This window comes from Notolepis coatsorum, assembly GCF_963971535.1.
Source record: "Notolepis coatsorum genome assembly, chromosome: 2".
NCBI classification, from domain to species: Eukaryota; Metazoa; Chordata; class Actinopteri; order Aulopiformes; family Paralepididae; genus Notolepis; species Notolepis coatsorum.
Window position 1 is genome coordinate 127,121,255 of NC_140166.1, and position 19,614 is coordinate 127,140,868.

Genomic DNA, 19,614 nt, shown 5'->3' on the forward strand with positions numbered 1-19,614 from the left:
AACTGAGAACTATTCACAAAGAACAAGACAGTCAGGTTAATGGAATTGGTACATGTAGTTTTAATAGTCCAACCAAACATTACCATCTGTCCAACTCTTTATCGTTTAAAAAAATGCATTATCTACACTGAATAGCACTTTTCATACTTCAGACTTTATCTTCACTTTATTCTTACTTCAAGTTAGGCCTGTCCCCAACTAAAGATTTGTATAGTCGACTTTGATTGGCCAAAATGTGCCTACCCCCAAGAATGCAAAAAAAAATGTATAAATAAATATATATATATCTTTTTTTCCAGATCATTCCATTTGGGCTGTGGGGGGTGCTTAATGTGTGAGGGAGTCGACTGAAGGCTTCTTGTCCTCTGTGAAAGCATGCAATTGGTCCACTGATGGATACATCTTGATATTTGTCTAGTCTAGTGTGTTCATTAGATGGTGAAATCCTCTTTCAGTGCCTCTGTGCCTGTTTTCTTAGGCAGTTAGCCTCTGGTAGCCTCTGGTATGCGTGCCATTAGCGTTAGCCACGCTTCTAGGCCTCTTTGCTTTTGGAAAGAATGATCCCAAAAAATATACAGGTGCAGCTCAATAAATTAGAATATCGTGGAAAAGTCTATATATATAGCTGTATTGATGCAGTCATTTGTGCAAAAGGAGCCCCAACCAAGTATTGAGTGAACATACATGAACATACTTTTCAGAAGCCAGACATTTCTATATACAAAAGAAAAATACATCTATTTTAAAATTTGTATTGGTGATACAGACTTTTGGGCTTTCATGAGCTGTAAGACATAATCATCAAAATTAAAACAAATAAAGGCTTGAAATATTTCACTTTGTGTGTAATGAATCTATAATCTATGAGAGTTTCGCTTTTTGAATTGAATTACTGAAATAGAATAACTTTTCCACGATATTCTAATTTATCGAGCTGCACCTGTATATATATTCAAATTATTTAATTTGGTCATGTGACATGTGTGCCCAATCGCGTGACTTGCCCATTTCCGCCTCGAACAGCAGCAAACTACCTAACGCCTAGTTTATCACTGGTTAAGCTTAGGCGACTCTTTCAAAGTTGGTTAAGGTTAGAGTATGGAATCAGGGCTGGTGTTCTATCGCCCTGCTCTAAGACAAACTCTAACCTTAACCAACTTCGAAAGAGTGCCTAAGCTTAACCAGTGATAGAAATAGGCGTCACACGATTGGCGCGACCAGAAACGTCAGTGGCCAATCAGAGCGCAGAACGCAAATGCGGAACTGGAAATCCATTGGTAAAAGTATTCAGGCCGCCTGTACAGCAGAATCAGGAAGTAACGGGGGCAGCGTGAGCCTCCCACGCGCTACTCCTCGCCACTGAGAGATTGCGCTGTCTGGTGAAAAGATGCGACAGCTGCCTCCTCGTGTACCGGAGGGGACACGTGATGCAAGGCTTGGTCCTCACTGCAGCCGACCAGTGGGAGGCATAGTCTAGAAACGTTTGAGACAGGGGAGGGGAGAATTGAAGGGAGAATTGGCGAGGCGAAATTGGGATGGGAGAAAAATTGAAAAAAAATAAAAGAAAAAGTGGATTAAAAAAAAAGTATTCTGGTAATGATTTTATCCTTACTTCAAGTATTCTGGTAATGATTTTATCCTTACTTCAAGTATTCTGGTAATGATTTTATCCTTACTTCAAGTATTCTGGTAATGATTTTATCCGTACTTCAATATTCTGGTAATGATTTTGTCCTTACTTCAAGTATTCTGGTAATGATTTTGTCCTTACTTCAAGTATTCTGGTAATGATTTTGTCCTTACTTCAAGTATTCTGGTAATGATTTTATCCTTACTTCAAGTATTCTGGTAATGATTTTATCCGTACTTCAATATTCTGGTAATGATTTTATCCTTACTTCAAGTATTCTGGTAATGATTTTGTCCTTACTGAGTTTAAAAAATAGTAAATACACATATAAAAACAGAATAAAGCTGAATTGCATACACACACAGTTAATGCATTTAGCTGTGGGTGCAGCTCTGGTGTTCTTTGAGCCCGGTTTTAAAAATGTTTGTTTAATTGTTCAAGTGTGTTACTGGTCTGGATATGTGTAGGCATAGTGTTCCAGTACTGTGTGGCTCTAACCCAGGGGGCAGCAACCATTACTATCAAAAGAGCCACTTTTCCCCTGTCCCACAAAATTAAATGCTCAGGGAGCCGCACAACCTATTTACCCTTAAAATGAAGATAACAGTGTATAACGTTTTATATATCCCCAAGCATACCCCACATTTAGCATTAAACGCCTGACAATTGCATACCCAAAGTAATTTGCAATTTATTATACTTTATACTTATAGCACACAGTTTGTTGCATTAATGGGATTATAAAGCAACAAAAAGACAAATGTTGACTTTTTATTGCTGTTTTTACCTGTTATAACAAAGGGAAGCCTCAGACTCTTATGAAGAGGAGAAAAAATACTGGCTGTGTTGACCTAGACTGAGTCCTTCCCTTATTTGTGGAAAATCTATAAAATAAAAAGAAAGTAAATTTTTCATACAGGTAAGCCTTTTGTTGACTAAATATCTTAGTTGATGAAATATTGATGAAAAAATTTGATTCTTTTTTTTGGGCCAGGGAGCCGCAGCTAATTGGCTAAAGAGCCGCATGCGGCCTCGGAGGCGTCTCTACTTTTCGTAGCTCCATTTCTGCAGACCCCTCTCTGATTGGTTGAGCGAAGCCCCTCTCTGATTGGTTTAGCTCGTCACGCGGTAAAAGGCGGATGTAATGTTATCATATCAAGAAGATAAAAAGAAATGTACTACCAGATTCGCGTATAACGTTATTTCGCGTGACTTCGCGGTTTATTCATAACGTTATGCACATTTCACAACACAGCCAGCTGTCAGAAACTGTACATTGTAACGTTATATTACATAACGTTATGTTATTTCGCGGTTTATTCACATAACGTTATTTCACGTGACAAGTTCAACACAGCCCAGCTGTCAGAAACTCTACATTGAGGGGGTTTGAATCACTATTATATTCAGAGTTAATTATATTGTTTACACTGTCTTTCTTCTATTATAACCCTGCCCATTTGATGTTCCCAAATCATATTCAGAAAGTATCACAGAGACTTCTATTGACCAAGGAATTAGTTATTATTAGTAAGACACAACATTTCCGTAGCAATTGACCACCAGACTCTTTCTCTTAAGGCATTAACTGGGTTAATTAATATAAATGTTATATTGTAACTGTCTAGTTACACATTGGTTCCGAAACATGTTCCAGGCTGCAATTAAAACTTTGAATCTGAGAGAGCTCTGGTCAGCGAAGCCGCTGATGCGAGCGATTATTATTGGTTTTTAATGACAAACCAATTACATAATCCAACATATGTGTAAAGGCACACACAACATATTCCAGTTAACGGTATATATTTTTTAATGATTCGTTATGGCGTAATCAATACTTCCATGCGTATAAATTGCGTTCGCGACCTCCATGTTTTGGGGCTATTCATCAGAAAACTCGGATCCGGGATTCGGCTCCCATCCGTCGGGCAAGAACTGTGGGTTTTCAGCCTCTCTCTCTGGAGCTTAACGGAGTTTCGACTCCTGGCTAGAGGACCTTGTCGCGGCTCATGCGCATGCGCGCGCTCGGCCAATCAGAGAGGGGTCTGCAGAAATGGGCTCAACCAATCAGAGAGGGGTCTGCAGAAAATGGAGCTACGAAAAGTAGAGACGCGCCTCGGAGCCGCAGGTTGCCGACCCCTGCTCTAACCGATGGCAGTGGTGATACCTGTGAGGCTTCTTGTCCAACATGTTTACTGGATTTTGACAAAAATGGGCCTTGGATCAAAGCCATATAATTTTAACTGTTTACTATTTAAAAAAAAAAAATCCCCCATGATTAACATTAATAGCCTAATCTCAAGATATCTGTAACAAATTACATATATTTCGGAATTTTAACCACTTAAATTCGTGTTCGTTTGATACCACGTCCGTTTTTATTGAAAAAAAACGGATAAATAGTCATATTTATCATATTTCTATACATTTCTGATACCACATTACAGCGTATGTAAACTCGACGAAATACCTCTGAATAAGAATCTGCCATTAGAAAAAAGAAAGGTTGATTATTCGGTCAGAAATAGCGGAGACGCTAAACGGTAGTAAGCGCTTATTATTAGTAGTATATTCTGCGGGCGATCATTATTCAATCTCCCGGTAGAATTCTGAACACAGGTCGCTGGTCGGCCGAGTTCCAGAGCTCCTCCGCCAGTGACACTTCCTCATTGAAGCGACGCGGGCCCGGGGGGCTCGTATTTCAGCGTGTGTACACGCGATAGGGCAGAGGGAGTGGAGGAGAGGTGGATCTTATGGTGCTTTTGTGTTGAAAGCTCGCTCGCACCCCCCCCCCCCACCCACCAAGGCAGAATGGTGCCTTTTGAGCCACTTTCCCCGGCATGATCAACGCCCCCTGCCTGCTTAGTTGCTGGCAAAGTGAGCTGTAGAGTAATAGCGCCACCGTGTGTTCGACATCGTGAACAGCACCTTTTAAAATGTGTCCTAGGATTGCATTAGACATTAGACATAGCATTTGGTAATTCTATCTAGAATTGAACGAATGAGAGCAGATTAAAAATGCCTTTTAACATGGGAGCGGTGCAGATGAAAACTGACGCCAGGTACACGGTGGGTACCCTATGCTAATAACTTTTGTTTTAGAGCGTTTCAAATCATAAGCTTTTGACATAATGAAAATATATGTAAAATGAAGATATTTTCCCAATTTCATGAAATAATAATAAACACAGACACCGCTGTGCTCACACACACACACACACAAAACATTTCAAGAAAGTAGAAATCATGACCAGGAAGCCACAAGGGTTATATAGGGACTCAAGTTTATTAAAATTGGTTAACCCTGCCTGGGACCAGCTGGTGATGCAGTACGACAGTTAACCCTGCCTGGGACCAGCTTGTGATGCAGTACGACAGTTAACCCTGCCTGGGACCAGCTGGTGATGCAGCACGACAGTTAACCCTGCCTGGGACCAGCTGGTGATGCAGCACGACAGTTAACCCTGCCTGGGACCAGCTGGTGATGCAGTACGACAGTTAACCCTGCCTGGGACCAGCTTGTGATGCAGCACGACAGTTAACCCTGCCTGGGACCAGCTGGTGATGCAGTACGACAGTTAACCCTGCCTGGGACCAGCTGGTGATGCAGTACGACAGATGGGAACATATCATTGCATGCATATATATGTGTATTACTGTACCTTTGATGCAGGGGATGATGGCCCTCTGCTGGATGGCTGACGGCTTCTCGAACCCGTAGGCGTAGATTCCTCTCAGAAGTGCCTCCCTCAGGTTCATGTCATCAAAGTTGTCTGTGATCTCGGTCCAGGTGCTCTGAGCAGCAGACACAGATAGGTGTGTAAGTCCTGTGTCTGTAAGTGTGTCTGTGTGAGTGTGTCTGTGTGAGTGTGAGTGTGAGTGTGTGAGTGTGAGTGTGTGTCTGTGTAAGTGTAAGTGTGTCTGTGTAAGTGTGTCTGTGTGTGTCTGTGTGTGTGTCTGTGTGTGTGTCTGTGTAAGTGTGTCTGTGTGAGTGTGTCTGTGTAAGTGTGTCTGTGTGTGTGTCTGTGTGTGTCTGTGTGTGTGTCTGTGTAAGTGTGTCTGTGTGAGTGTGTCTGTGTGAGTGTAAGTGTGTCTGTGTGAGTGTGTCTGTGTGAGTGTAAGTGTGTCTGTGTGAGTGTGTCTGTGTGAGTGTAAGTGTGTCTGTGTGAGTGTGTCTGTGTGAGTGTGAGTGTGTGTCTGTGTAAGTGTGTCTGTGTGAGTGTGTCTGTGTGAGTGTAAGTGTGTCTGTGTGAGTGTGTCTGTGTGAGTGTGAGTGTGTGAGTGTAAGTGTGTCTGTGTGAGTGTGTCTGTGTGTCTGTGTAAGTGTGTCTGTGTGAGTGTGTCTGTGTGAGTGTGTCTGTGTGAGTGTGTCTGTGTGAGTGTGTGAGTGTAAGTGTGTCTGTGTGAGTGTGTCTGTGTAAGTGTGTTTGTGTTTGTGTGTCTGTGTGTGTGTGAGTGTAAGTGTGTCTGTGTGAGTGTGTGTCTGTGTAAGTGTGTTTGTGTTTGTGTGTCTGTGTGAGTGTGTGTCTGTGTGAGTGTATGTGTGTCTGTGTCTGTGTGAGTGTGTCTGTGTGAGTGTAAGTGTGTCTGTGTGAGTGTGTCTGTGTGAGTGTAAGTGTGTCTGTGTGAGTGTGTCTGTGTAAGTGTGTCTGTGTGAGTGTGTCTGTGTAAGTGTGTCTGTGTGAGTGTGTCTGTGTGAGTGTGTCTGTGTGAGTGTAAGTGTCTGTGTGAGTGTGTCTGTGTGAGTGTGAGTGTGTCTGTGTGAGTGTAAGTGTCTGTGTGAGTGTGAGTGTGAGTGTGTCTGTGTGAGTGTGTCTGTGTGAGTGTAAGTGTGTCTGTGTGAGTGTGTGTCTGTGTAGGTGTGTCTGTGTGAGTGTGTCTGTGTGTGTAAGTGTGAGTTAGTAGTTATAGGCCTAATTATTCTTAAAAAGACACAATACGTGATTCATGTCACCATCTAAATGTTGAGTTTATTCACAACGTTGACGAGTTAAGATATATATTATGTTAATTAGGCATTTAAGAAGATCATAACTCAAAATATAGGCCTGTTTTTCTTAAACATTATCAACACAACCAAACCTGTTACAGCCTTGAGAGCAGAGCCTATACCACCAAATGCAACTGTATAAGCATTTGTCACAATACTTGTTTTAATTATTATGACAAGTGTTCCTGACTGAACAAGTTAGTGGAGGAATCCATGTTTCCTCAGGGCTCCACTCCCAGAGCAGTTCCACCTCGAGCCCTGTGAGGGCCACGCCAGCAGACCTGTGAGGGCCACGCCAGCAGACCTGTGAGGGCCACGCCAGCAGACCTGTGAGGGCCACGCCAGCAGACCTGTGAGGGCCACGCCAGCAGACCTGTGAGGGCCACGCCAGCAGACCTGTGAGGGCCACGCCAGCAGACCTGTGAGGGCCACGCCAGCAGACCTGTGAGGGCCACGCCAGCAGACCTGTGAGGGCCACGCCAGCAGAACAGTTCCACCTGGAGCCCTGTGAGCCCTGTGAGGGCCACACCAGCAGAACAGTTCCACCTGGAGCCCTGTGAGCCCTGTGAGGGCCACGCCAGCAGAACAGTTCCACCTGGAGCCCTGTGAGGGCCACGCCAGCAGAACAGTTCCACCTGGAGCCCTGTGAGCCCTGTGAGGGCCACACCAGCAGAACAGTTCCACCTGGAGCCCTGTGAGGGCCACACCAGCAGAACAGTTCCACCTGGAGCCCTGTGAGGGCCAGGCCAGCAGAACAGTTCCACCTGTGAGCCCTGTGAGGGCCAGGCCAGCAGAACAGTTCCACCTCGAGCCCTGTGAGGGCCACGCCAGCAGAGCAGTTCCACCTGGAGCCCTGTGAGGGCCACGCCAGCAGAACAGTTCCACCTGGAGCCCTGTGAGGGCCACACCAGCAGAACAGTTCCACCTGGAGCCCTGTGAGGGCCACGCCAGCAGAACTGGTTTCACTCCACAGAGACGGGGAAACACGTGTTGGAACACAGCTCACCGGATGGGTCTCAACTGGAGGATTATGAGAACCGCTTCGTGTTTAAAGAGCGTATCCTTTTTCTTAATTTGTACTCACGGGAGGTGTGGACGAGTGTACTTAATTAGGAACCAGCAGGTCCATCAGGCATCGTCGACACAGTGGCATGCAGTTAGACCAATGGTAAAAGCCTTAAATAGTCCCATATACAAAACAGAATAGGTAACGTATATATAACTATAAGTAGGGGTGCACGATATTGATTTGTTGACCCCGATACGATAACTTTATGCTCCTCAAGGCCGATACCGATACCCGATATTTATTGTATTATACACTTTTTTTTTTAAATGTATATTCTTGTAGTTTTGACCTAACCAGATTTATCATGACATGAGCGTTACTACCATGAACAAAACAAAGCCAAGACAACAGTTTTGACTGATAAAGTGACCATATTTATTTTTCCAAATAAATATAATTTGAATCAGAAAATTCACAATCCGTTAATAACTTATAATACATCCAACCTAACAAGTCACCTGCAACATCACCACCGCTACGATGGTGTGTTAAAAGCCTGCGACGACGCGCGAGCAGCTAAATGTGAATCCAAAGCCAGCTACAAAGGAACCCGCAGCGTTTGTACCTATTGACGAGGCGTTTGCTAAATTAAAGTAGTTTGACAGAAATGACCCAAGGGCTCAAGCCGCTAGCTTTTAAGCAGTGCTTGGTGGTGCAAATTAACCTGGCTACCACGGAGCAATAAGTGACTGCGTATTCAACCAAGGGTTGCATCACAGTCATGAAAGGGGCTAGATTTGCAGCAGCTTTAGCTCTAGGCTTTAACACAATAACACACCGTCGTAGCGGTGGTGATGTTGCAGGTGACTTGTTAGGTTGGATGTATTATAAGTTGTTGCCCTTTTCCCTCCTCGTGGAACTTCTGCATTGCATTTGTTACAAATAGCAAGCAAACTTTTTTCCTCTGAAACTATTCCCACACTACTGACGCCATCTTTGTTTACATCCGCGCTGCGTCTGAAACTTACGTGGCTACGTCACAGCCAAGAAAGGGAGCGCTGGATTTGTGTAAAAACGCCCTCTTCCTAAACCACGCGCTATCAGTCGTACCACTGTACTGGCAAAACGGGAGGAGCCTACAGTAAAAACAAACGCCCTTCATCCCAATTCACCCACACCGATTTTTTTTTTACAAAAAAATATATTATATTATCGGAGCTATCAATAACGTTATCGGGTTTATCGGGATGACGTCATAATTGCTGATATCGGCCCGATAATTATCGTGCATCCCTAACTATAAGTCAATCAAACATCGTCACACAGACACCCATCAGTCGAGAACCGCAAGGAGAGGCAACATAAGAGACTCATGAATAGTCATATTAAGCTACAAACATGAATATCAAACAAGTCATGACATGGAACAGTAGGTTGGCTAAGATATCCACAACGCATCGTATTGTTTTTTTTGTGATACAATTTTTTTTCTTTTTTTCACATGAAACACAACACAATACAATAATAATACATAAAAAGTAGGGCTGGGACTTTATCGCATTAATTTCGATTAATTAACTACAGAAAGAATTAAAAGTTTTAAAAATGTATGCATTTAATCGCATGATGATTTTTTCCCCTCCTCTCTCTCTCTCTCTCTCTCTGCCCCCCCTATCTCTCTCTCTCTCACTCCCCCTCTCTGCCCCCCCTCTCTCTCTTCCCAAAGCAGGAAAAGTGACTTTTCTTTATTGTGTAAGAATTAGGGCTGTCAATTTATCGCGTTAATTAGATGAATTAATTACACAGCAAATGATCGCGTTATGAAAATTAACTCAAAATTAATTACAAAAAAAAAGATTTTTTTTCTTTTTTTTTTATCTCATTCATTCCATAAGAACGTAGAATACACATTACAGACTTTTTTTTATATGGTCCATTTGCACGTTCTTGGTATCTGATTCTAGGGACATCTATGGATCTCAGGGAATGTATTGCCAGTGTCAGAAATACTGTATCTGTTACTAGGCTTGAGTAAATTGTAATGAACCAAATGAGAATATCAATACAATTCTTTTTTTTATCTTTGACTGTGAATAACACTATGCTCAAATTGACCAGACCTGAAAAATCTAAGCAAATTAATAGATGGAAGATGATTAAACAGAAGGTTTTGTAGATACAGTACTGAATTCTGCCATCCAATTTGCAATTTGAAATATGATTATAGAATATAGAATATCAGGCATAAAATGGTTATGCGATTAAAATGCGATTAATTAGATTAATTAATTACAAATCCTGTAATTAATTAGATTAATTTTTTTAATCGCCTGACAGCACTAGTAAGAATGTTACCTTTCAAAGGAGACCAGACTCATGCATGTGCTATAAGTATAATAAATCGCAAATTACTTTTTTTCTTATTCTGGTTTGTTCATAACATTTTATAAAATAAGAGAAATTGAGATCAATCAAGAGTTTTTTTTTTTTCAATGGTCAACTCTTCTGTAATGTACTTGAAAGTACTGTGTTTTACTTTTACCTCGAAAGTGCTTGAGTTTACAAAAGGTCCTTTGCGCTATATATATATATATTATTCCTAAAATTGCTGCACTTTGTTAAAAATTGCATTGATGATCTGTTGGTCTAGCTCAGGGGTAGGCAACCCTAGGCACGCGTGCCTGCATAGGCACGCGGGGGCATTTTCATTGACACAGGGGGCAGCATTAAAAAAAAAATTAAAAATAAAAGAAAATTATATATATATATTTTTTTTTTGCTTTGAAATATTATAGTGAAATATTTTGCACTGTTGTCGCATTTATCTTGTTGAAATCCTCCCACAGGTTCTTTTTTTTTAAGTCGAGTATATCAAGGAGGCTTTTCTCTGTAGCTCAGATGTTTTGTTTGAAGGCTTGCCAAACAAAGAGACAATCAAATCAAGGATAAAAAATATCCCCATGTCAGCTTGAAGTGTCGAGCGACGCATCAACGAAATGTCAGAAAATGTCAGAGAACAGCAAACAGCTGGATTAAAAGATGCTCCGGTGTGCAGCTTAAAGTGACCAACTACAGCCCCCAGATAACGGAGCTCAGTAAAGCAAAACTGTTCGTCTGCATTGCACCCACGCCCCAACTCAGATTTAGGGTTGATACAACCATCATAATAATATTGTTAATAATAACAATAACAATAATGATGTAATAATGTAAAAATTATCATTAAAAATACCTGATTATGAGAAATGTTTTTTACAATGCATGGAATATTGTTGAGGCACACTAGTTACAACTATATTTCAAACAGGCACTTCATGTCAAAAAGGTTGCTGACCCCTGGTCTAGCTAATACAGGATTTTGCTGCTTAAACGTATGTATAATGTATATTCATTGATTCACTCGTATAGCAAAATTCATTTAAATTGAAAATTTTTGCTTTTCGCATCAAATATTGATATGCGATTAAAATGTGATTAATTTAGATTAATTAACTATAAAGTCTTGAATTAATTCGATTAACATTTTTAATCGAGTCCCACCACTAATAAAAAGACATCACAGGACAGTAACTTATTACAATAATAACAAGACAATAATAGATCAATTAGAAATAATAAAAACAGAATATAAAAATGTAATTATATTGCCACAGACATTACAAAAGCCATTTCTTCCCGCCCCCCATTTTTTGTTGTATGGGAGCCGGCAGCTGGGAGACATCATTCAGGAGTAGTGTTGTTGCGGATAGTGGACTTGTCACATATATCCGAAAGCTTAATGGTTATGGTTTTCCAAAATCGAGCCACCGGTGGACATTCCCAGAACATGTGCAGGTGGCTGCCAGCGGCCCTCAGAGCGCACAGGGTGCCTTTTTGTCAATTAAAACACCTTGGAACAACAAGTGAGTTGCGAGCCCCGCTTTGTTTCATGCACCAGGAGTCAGCCACCAGACCCATCACACACAGCTTCCTAGGGGTGAGATATGTTCTATGAATATAATTAAAGTGTACTTGACGCATCGTATTGTTGTTACTCGTATGCCTTTTTGCGGTGGAAATGGCAGACGTTCAAAGTTATAACATGCGCAACGTATAATCTAACTAGTGCGCAATGAATCACGTTCAAACTATAAATAACTTCTCTTAAGCCCCTGTTCGTGATTCTGCCTAGACCCAGGACTCGACAGTGTGCGTTTCGCTCGCATTTGATCACTTTCGTGTTTCACGTCAACTCCAGCTGGAAGGGAGGGGCTGAGTCCAATACCCCCCACCTTAAATTGAGAAGCTTTGACATCCATCTCTTCAGCCCTGTACGTTTAATGATTTGAAGTAGCATTACACTATAAAAACGAACTGGATAGTTGATGATAACAAATATTTCAATTCATTAGCAAAAATATTGTAAAGTATTTAACAATCCTGATTCCTGAGTGTTGTGAAGGGCCAGATTAAAACTGAGAATCTACCTTTATTGTTTGATATACTTTGTATATTATTTATATATACACGGAATATCCCTTTACCTGCGTTCAAACCAGAGTAATATTCGCTCTCCTTATTGGACAGCGCCCCTAGGCGCCAGCTCGCAGGCCCCCAATGCCAGGTTCAAAGACAAGTTCAGGCATGTCAGAACATGCCCGGAGACAGCGTATTGATACCAGACAAAGACTGCGGTTTGGGACTAGATAACCACTTAAGTATATATACGGCGCAGTTGCGCACAACAGCAGTGCGTTCGTCTAAAGTCTGTCTGTGCTCGGTAACAGTGAAGTGAGCAACCATACGTCTAACAGAGCGTTGAGAGCCATGTGCGAATAGAATAGTAAAGTGTCAGAGTTTAATGCAGTAACGTCAAGTTCGACTTAATCTAATGTGAAGTAAATAGTCATTCATTTATTGTATATCGTGCAGCCACAGTTCGTTCGTGTGTAGCATTACCCAGCGGTTCGTCGTGTTTTAGCTAGTGTACCTTAGCCAGGGTGTGTGGCCTAAATACGTGCCCACACCCGAGGAGTCCTAGGCGGAGAACCGTTGGACATGTACACAGGAGAACCAACGTCGGCGATTGCAGAACCATTACCGGTTGGATTATATTGATTTGGAACGTGGTACCCGGAGAAGAGCCTCGTTAATTTCCACTATCGTTTGGGATTCAACCTCGTGAGGATTACAACTCGGGCTGGCCTCGTGGACGGAGGCTGGCTAGCTGTCATCAATGCTATCGAGCATTTGGATTACAATTATTGCTTTGCTGCTGATCGTGGGATTTACAAGGACCGACTCCTGTACCTGGAGTCTCTTTATTCCTTATTGAATCAGACTGAGTATCCGAACATTCCTCTACCCTCCAGGCCTTACACCCCGGAGGGAACCCATTGTCTCCAGGCGGTACCAGCGTTGCCTTATATAGTTGCTATTATACGACAGGTGGTGTCAATTTAGACCCATCGTAGGATTCCTGCTATTCTTAGTGACTCATGCTATTGACTGACTTTACGCATATTCTTCGCCATACAAGCGCGACCCTAATTCTCATTCTGTAACCTAATGTTGCATAATAATAAAATACCCTCAAATACTATTTCTTTGTCAATGCCGTGTTCTTGTGAGTGTTCACCATCTATATTCGATGTACTGTCTGGCCAGTAATTAAAGTACATAACTAGCAGTGGTTTAATCTATCACAATCTTTAATACAGTCAGGGTTTTGTAACCCCTCAGTTACACTGAGCCTATTTTATTTAAAAGAAAGATATTGACTTAAATATGTACTGTATATAGCCTATATATATATATATATATATATATATATATATATATATATATATATATATATATATATATATATATATATATATAATAAATAAAAATGTAATCGCATCTCCTGTGCTGGCACAAGCAATACCATAGTGTGGAGATAACACACAATATAAGAGATATACTAAAAAGCTATTTATAATTTTTGTCTGGTAAAAAATCTCTGGCTGGTAGTTTTTAAAATCTAAAAAGTTTATGTTGCCATCTTCGTTATGACACTCCCTTGGCCACACTGGTGGCCCAAAGATGCAATATTCAGTTTGTTTGTAAAGTGCAATGTTTATAATCCCAGCACTGTTTGACTTGACTTGACTTGACTTGACTTGACTTGACTTGTTTGCTGTATGGCTTTTCCTCAAACGGAGCTACACAATCTGACATATGCAGGTGACTTGCCATGCAAAGATTTATTGACCAGCAGGTAAATTGGAGAAACCCATAGGACCCTAATTTTGGTCACCTGAAAATGCAGTTTGTTTGTTTGTTTGTTTATTTACACATATAAAAACAATTACATATATAATACAATATAATCCACAAGGGATGTGTAGGAGAATTGCCTAAAAACCCTCAAGGGGCTTACATGTGGCATTCACCAGGAAGCAAAATTACATTATATCAAGATAAAATATAACCCCCCCCCCCCCCCCCCCCCCAAACAAACAAACACACACAAGCAGGCCTACATAGACACCGAAGCAGGCACCCCATGCCATACGATTTCTGGTAGAGAAAACAATTAATGACAGGAAGAATATATAATAAAACGAAAATATAATAACAAAATACAACAAGCCATCAGACCACAGTTTGTAAAGGAAGTCCATATGGGAAGTATTGGTGATCTAGGAGATGAGATTTCAGTGCTCTTTTGAATTTCAGAAAAGAAAATTCCAAAATATGTGGAGGCAAAGAGTTCCACAACTTTGACCCTCGGTAGAGCAAACAAAACTGAGATTGGGAAGTGTGGGAAAAGGGTGGTCTAAGCAAACAGGAACTACGTGTGGGGTAATTATGAATTTGGTGATTGTGGGCAAACATGTCATGAAAAAAAGGGGGAAGGGCTCTGTTGTCTCCTCATGTGTCAGATTGCATAGCTCAGTTTGAGGAAAAGATTATAAACATTGCACTACAAAGGACCGACTGAATTACTGAAACTTTGCGCCATCAGCGCAAACCAAGGCAGTGTCATAACAAAGCCACTTCTGGCCTATGGTATTTTGGGCAGAAAACTGGCCATTTTTGTTTTCGTTTTTGAGGACTGCATACTTTTCTTGCAAACCAAAATACTATACTTTATACTTATAGCACATGCATAGGCCTGGTCTCTTTTGAAAGATAACATTCTGAAGTTTCTGATACAATAAGGAAAGATCACTTTTAGTGCTAATGAAATAGAGTTTGACGGATTACCACAAACGGGACTGGTGCTTTACTTAGGGGACCTGACACACGAGGGAATACAGGGGGGGGACAAGTATTTAATAAAGATAATGTTGATATCGGCCAGAAAAGCAATAACGAGACTGTGGTACAAGGAAGACCCACCGACAATAGCACAATGGGTAGGAATAGTAGAGGAGATACAGGATATGGAGAGGATAACGCACATGCTGAGGCCCATATCACACATGATTGCCTTAGTCAGTATTTAATCCTTTTGAGGAGGTATTTTTTTTTATGCCTGTTTAAGGGCGGTATACAATCAGTCTTTGTATTAAGTACCTGGAAAAACAACTGTAGCAGAACCGTACAACTAACCATGCTACCCATGTAACCATTTATGTTCACTGCATTCTTTCTTATTGTGTTGTTAGTTTCATTTTTGTGTAAGTGTTGTTTGTCTATAAATGTTAATAAAAATTTAAGTTTAAAAAAATTAATAAATAGAGTTTGTAGAAAAACTTGTTACTCACGTTTTTCTTTAGTAGTTGCAATATCCAAAAGTATATTTCCAAGAAAATATGGTATGGTACGGTATGGCTGAGAAAATACACTGGGTCCATAGCCTGAAGTATTATGTAGTACATGTCCAAAATAAAAATCCATTCAGAAACGAGTGATTAGGAGCGATTTTGGTAAACTGTGTAGCGTTCCTGTTTTCCTTTTCCTCAGACTTCAATCCATTCTGCGTTTTTTCTCTTCCCGTTTTCGCTTGTAATCTTTCATCAAGATCCCTGATTCGTAAATCCCCAGCTGGGGTATCATTGGAAAGGGCTACAACCCTGTCCAATAATTTTTGAGATCGCCAAATGATTGACGGAGCTAGAGCCCCGGGAGTCGGGGGTGGTAATGTGACTCTGCTGTGTACTTTGGCGCACGCCTCGCATATCGGCATGTAACTCGAGAACCGCTGAGCGGATTTTGTCGCCTGAAACGGCTATCGACAGGCAACAAATATGGCTTTAATTCTATACATTGTATTAAAAGAAATGCACACCCGAGCCACTAGAGGTCGGCAAAGTGGCGGTGGGGAAATCGTCCTCAAGAGGGCCCACATGTGGGCCCTCAAGTGTTAAGACCATAACAATTGGTCCATCTTCATGACTCTGTTGACAATACCTGATAAGACTTGCTGATCGCTAATTGAGTACACCCGTCTACACTCTTTCACACCTCCACTCTGGAGTGTACTTGGATTGTGTGTCATTCCACTCTCCAGCATGTTCTGAAGAAGGTCTCTCTCGCTGAAAGCTCAACTAAATCAAGCCATGGTGTTTGTATTACGGTGGAGTCTCTACTGTAACTCACCTCAATGATACCATCAGGCTCCATCCCCTCAGGTCCATCCCCGCCATGGTCTCTGTCTCTAGAGCTGAGGAGGGCAGAGGAAGGAGGGGTAACGTTATACCCTTCTTTATCAATAACACATCGGAGCTGTGTGGTCAAAGCGTGTTCAACATCTTGCACACAAGAGGCATCTTCAAACAACCATGGTCTCTTTGTGTCACTTGCCAAATCAACTGCCTGCTGATCAAATGTCAAGTTGTGCCAAATAGACAAGATGGTAGATATTTAGCTCTAGTTAGTGAAAGTTATCAAGGAGGGATTTGACAAGACAAGTCTGAAGCTATCACTGAGTGACCGCACATTAAATTAGATTAAAATGTATTGTCATCGTACAGCACAAGTACAGTACAACGGAAAGAAGTTGGCGTGTAAATGTAACAGTAAAGTGCATTAACAATATACAATGTAGGGCGGCTAAGTGGCGCAGTGGGCAAGGCGCTCGCCACTAACGCAGGAGATGCTGGGTTCGAGCCCAGCTCTCGGCGTTGCTACCAGCTTGGCCAGTCGTCATACTAACACAATAGACCTATCTCAAACCCTGCCCCTTTTCTTGATCCTCCAATCACAACTGTCGCTTACCTCCGAGGAAGTATCGGGGGCAGCGTGGCGTTATTTCTTTTCGTAGCCGCATTTTGCGGAGACGCTCTCTGATTGGCCACTTCATGTGACATGTGCGCCCAATTGTGTGACGCCTGTTTCTACACCGGTTAAGCTTAGGCACTCTTTCGAAGTTGGTTAAGTTTAGAGTTTGTCTTAGAGCATGGCGATAGAACACCAGCCCTGATTCCAAACTCTAACCTTAACCAACTTCGAAAGAGTCGCCTAAGCTTAACCAGTGATAAACTAGGTGTAGAAGGGTGGATTATCCCTACTTTATGAGAGTAGATGTGCACCAGGTAGTGGGAACACAGCAGATCTGAGTCCGGCTGAGTCCCCGACTGTAGTGCAGGAGTATTAGAGTGGAGCTTTAGCAGAGGGAGTGGATGGGGCCTAGGATTTACTAACCTAGGGGTGGTGCGCTGGTCCTTCTTGCCCTCCAGGGCGACTTACAGTAATTCCCCAAACACCCACACTTCCCCTAATACTTCCCACACCCTCCCACACCCGATAATTATCGTGCATCCCTAACCTTTAACCGCACAACACATGTAACCAGAAAATACAGTGGGCCCACAGTTGAAACAAAAATCCTATCTAAGCCGGCATTACCCAAAACAACAAACGTTGGGGCGCCCCTAGTCACTGGTGCACGTGCCAGTTCAACGTATCTATTCTCTTCGCCCTTAAGAGGGCATGCTCTCGAAAAGGAGAATGTTCGCCGATAAAGTTCCAGCGCTCGGAGCGCTAACAGTACCTGGCTTGAGTGTACCAACCAAGTGCTGGCCTGCTCCCGCAACGAATGTCCGTGCTGCGAGATGGTCGTCGAACGGTCCCGTGGTTGTCAGCTGTGATAGCAAGGGGCTGGCTGGGCTGACGTTTAGGCAGGCGAAAGCTGGACTGGCTGTCGGCTAGGAGAAGGCTGGAGGCGGGTGCGGTCCGGCGACGTCTGTTGCGGTGTCCGCTGCGGGGCTGGGAGACGGTGGAGCGACGCGCGAGCTAACTGTGCTAACAGGCCTATACTTGAAGCTAAGCTTTGGGTCAGTGCGACCCCCTAGCCTTCCGCCTATACTTTACTAAACGCAGCGCGTGCAATATCCACAGCACTCTCCGGCAGTAGGACGTCTTCTTCTTGGTTCAAACGTACCCTAAGCGCTATACTGGAAGCTAAACTATCGCATACGACGTTACTATCCCACACCGTGACGGGAGTCGTATTTTGCGTGTCTTTAGTATCGGGAGCTCCTGCTCCACACGTCTGCTTGCTTCAATGGAAAACAACGAAGAGAACATCTCGTTGTCTGAGCTCCTCCTTCCGCCAGCCTCTGCCTCACCTGCCGTCACCAGCCCAACGTCGCACCAGCTCCCCCTGGCGGCAGTCCAGTGCCATGTCCCACTACTAAATGTCAATATTAGGAGATGGAGAATCAAGACGGGCCAGCAAGTTACACAACGTTATCATGAACACAGTAGAGTACAAGGAATTAGAGTTAGACACATTGAATTATTGTTAGACATATTCAGGTGTCTACATAGGCGTTAGGTAGTTTGCAGGCTGTTAGACCCGGAAATGGGCAAAGACACAGCTCGTCACGCGATTGGGCGCACATGTCAGTGGCCAATCAGAGAGCATCAGTCAGTGGCCAATCAGAGAGCATGGTCTAGCAACGTTCAAGACAGGGGAGGGAAGAATGGACCTATCTCAAACCCTGCCCTCTTTTCTTGATCCTCCAATCACAGCTGTCGCTTACCTCGGACTTCCCCGGTAAGCGACAGCTGTGATTGGAGGATCAAGAAAAGGGGCAAGTAGATACAAAGAAATATATATATATACAATGTACAAGTGATTAAATGTGATATATATAACAAGCCACTGAGTAATATATGCTAAACTGATGTATGTACAGTGATACAGGTATACATACTATGGTAATAAGGCATGCTGGCCTAGTAAGAGTGGTATGGGAGATATATATCACAGGCATGTGAACAGGAATATATGCAGATATATCCAACAGTACTTGTAGATATATATATACACACATTATATATTCAGTATAATAGCATTATTGTACATGGCTATCATACAGGAATGCAAACAGTAATATTATGGGTATATAGGACTATAGGTAGTTGATGATTATACAGTGCAGTGCCAGTAGATTAGGTATAAATTGAGCAAATTTACCAAAGAAAGGCAACAGATTTCAACATCTGACCATATCAGCTAGGTATTTAATAACTGCGCTGATCTCACCGGCTGCAGGCAGATGTGCAGATCTCCACACTTGTCATTAAGATGACAGCATTACAGGCCTACTGTACCTACTGTACCAACCCCACCAGCTGCAGCAGCTCAGGGGGCTTCACCGAGCTTCAAACCCACACCCTGCATCCTGCACGCAGCTGTGTGTTTGTGCATCAGAACGGGCTGTTTACTGTACCTGGTGTGATCCGCATCAGAACGGGCTGTTTACTGTACCTGGTGTAATCCGCAGACTCGCTCGACATGATCCGACCGACGCTGCTGAAGCTCCTCGATGGAAAGAAGAAGCGCTTCAGATCAGCCCGCCGGGACTACTTTCTGCGGTGGTGGCGGTGGTGGGCTAAACGGTGCGGGGACGATAATAATAATAACAACACAGAAACAGACTTTGAGGACGAAAATCGCATCAGGTATCATAGAACGTGCGATTTAATTGCAACAAACGGTTGTCTGAAAAGAAAACTAACAATATCCACATCTAACTAACATGCATCCGACACTGAGAACTATATACG

General features: G+C 42.6%; 1 protein-coding gene across 1 annotated transcript in view; it reads right to left on the reverse strand.

Moving 5' to 3' along the window:
• The window catches only part of LOC311223941 (eukaryotic initiation factor 4A-II-like), a 51,948-nt gene extending 32,552 nt beyond the window's left edge, over window positions 1-19,396 (reverse strand). The window contains exons 1-3 of the mRNA XM_084308717.1: window positions 19,316-19,396; window positions 16,198-16,261; window positions 5,293-5,425 (exon numbers count right to left, since the gene is read on the reverse strand). Coding sequence (XP_084164843.1) covers window positions 5,293-5,425; window positions 16,198-16,261; window positions 19,316-19,344 — 226 coding nt within the window. The 5' untranslated portion in view covers window positions 19,345-19,396. The remainder of the gene's footprint in view (window positions 1-5,292; window positions 5,426-16,197; window positions 16,262-19,315) is intronic.
• Between the last annotated feature and the right edge of the window lie 218 nt (window positions 19,397-19,614).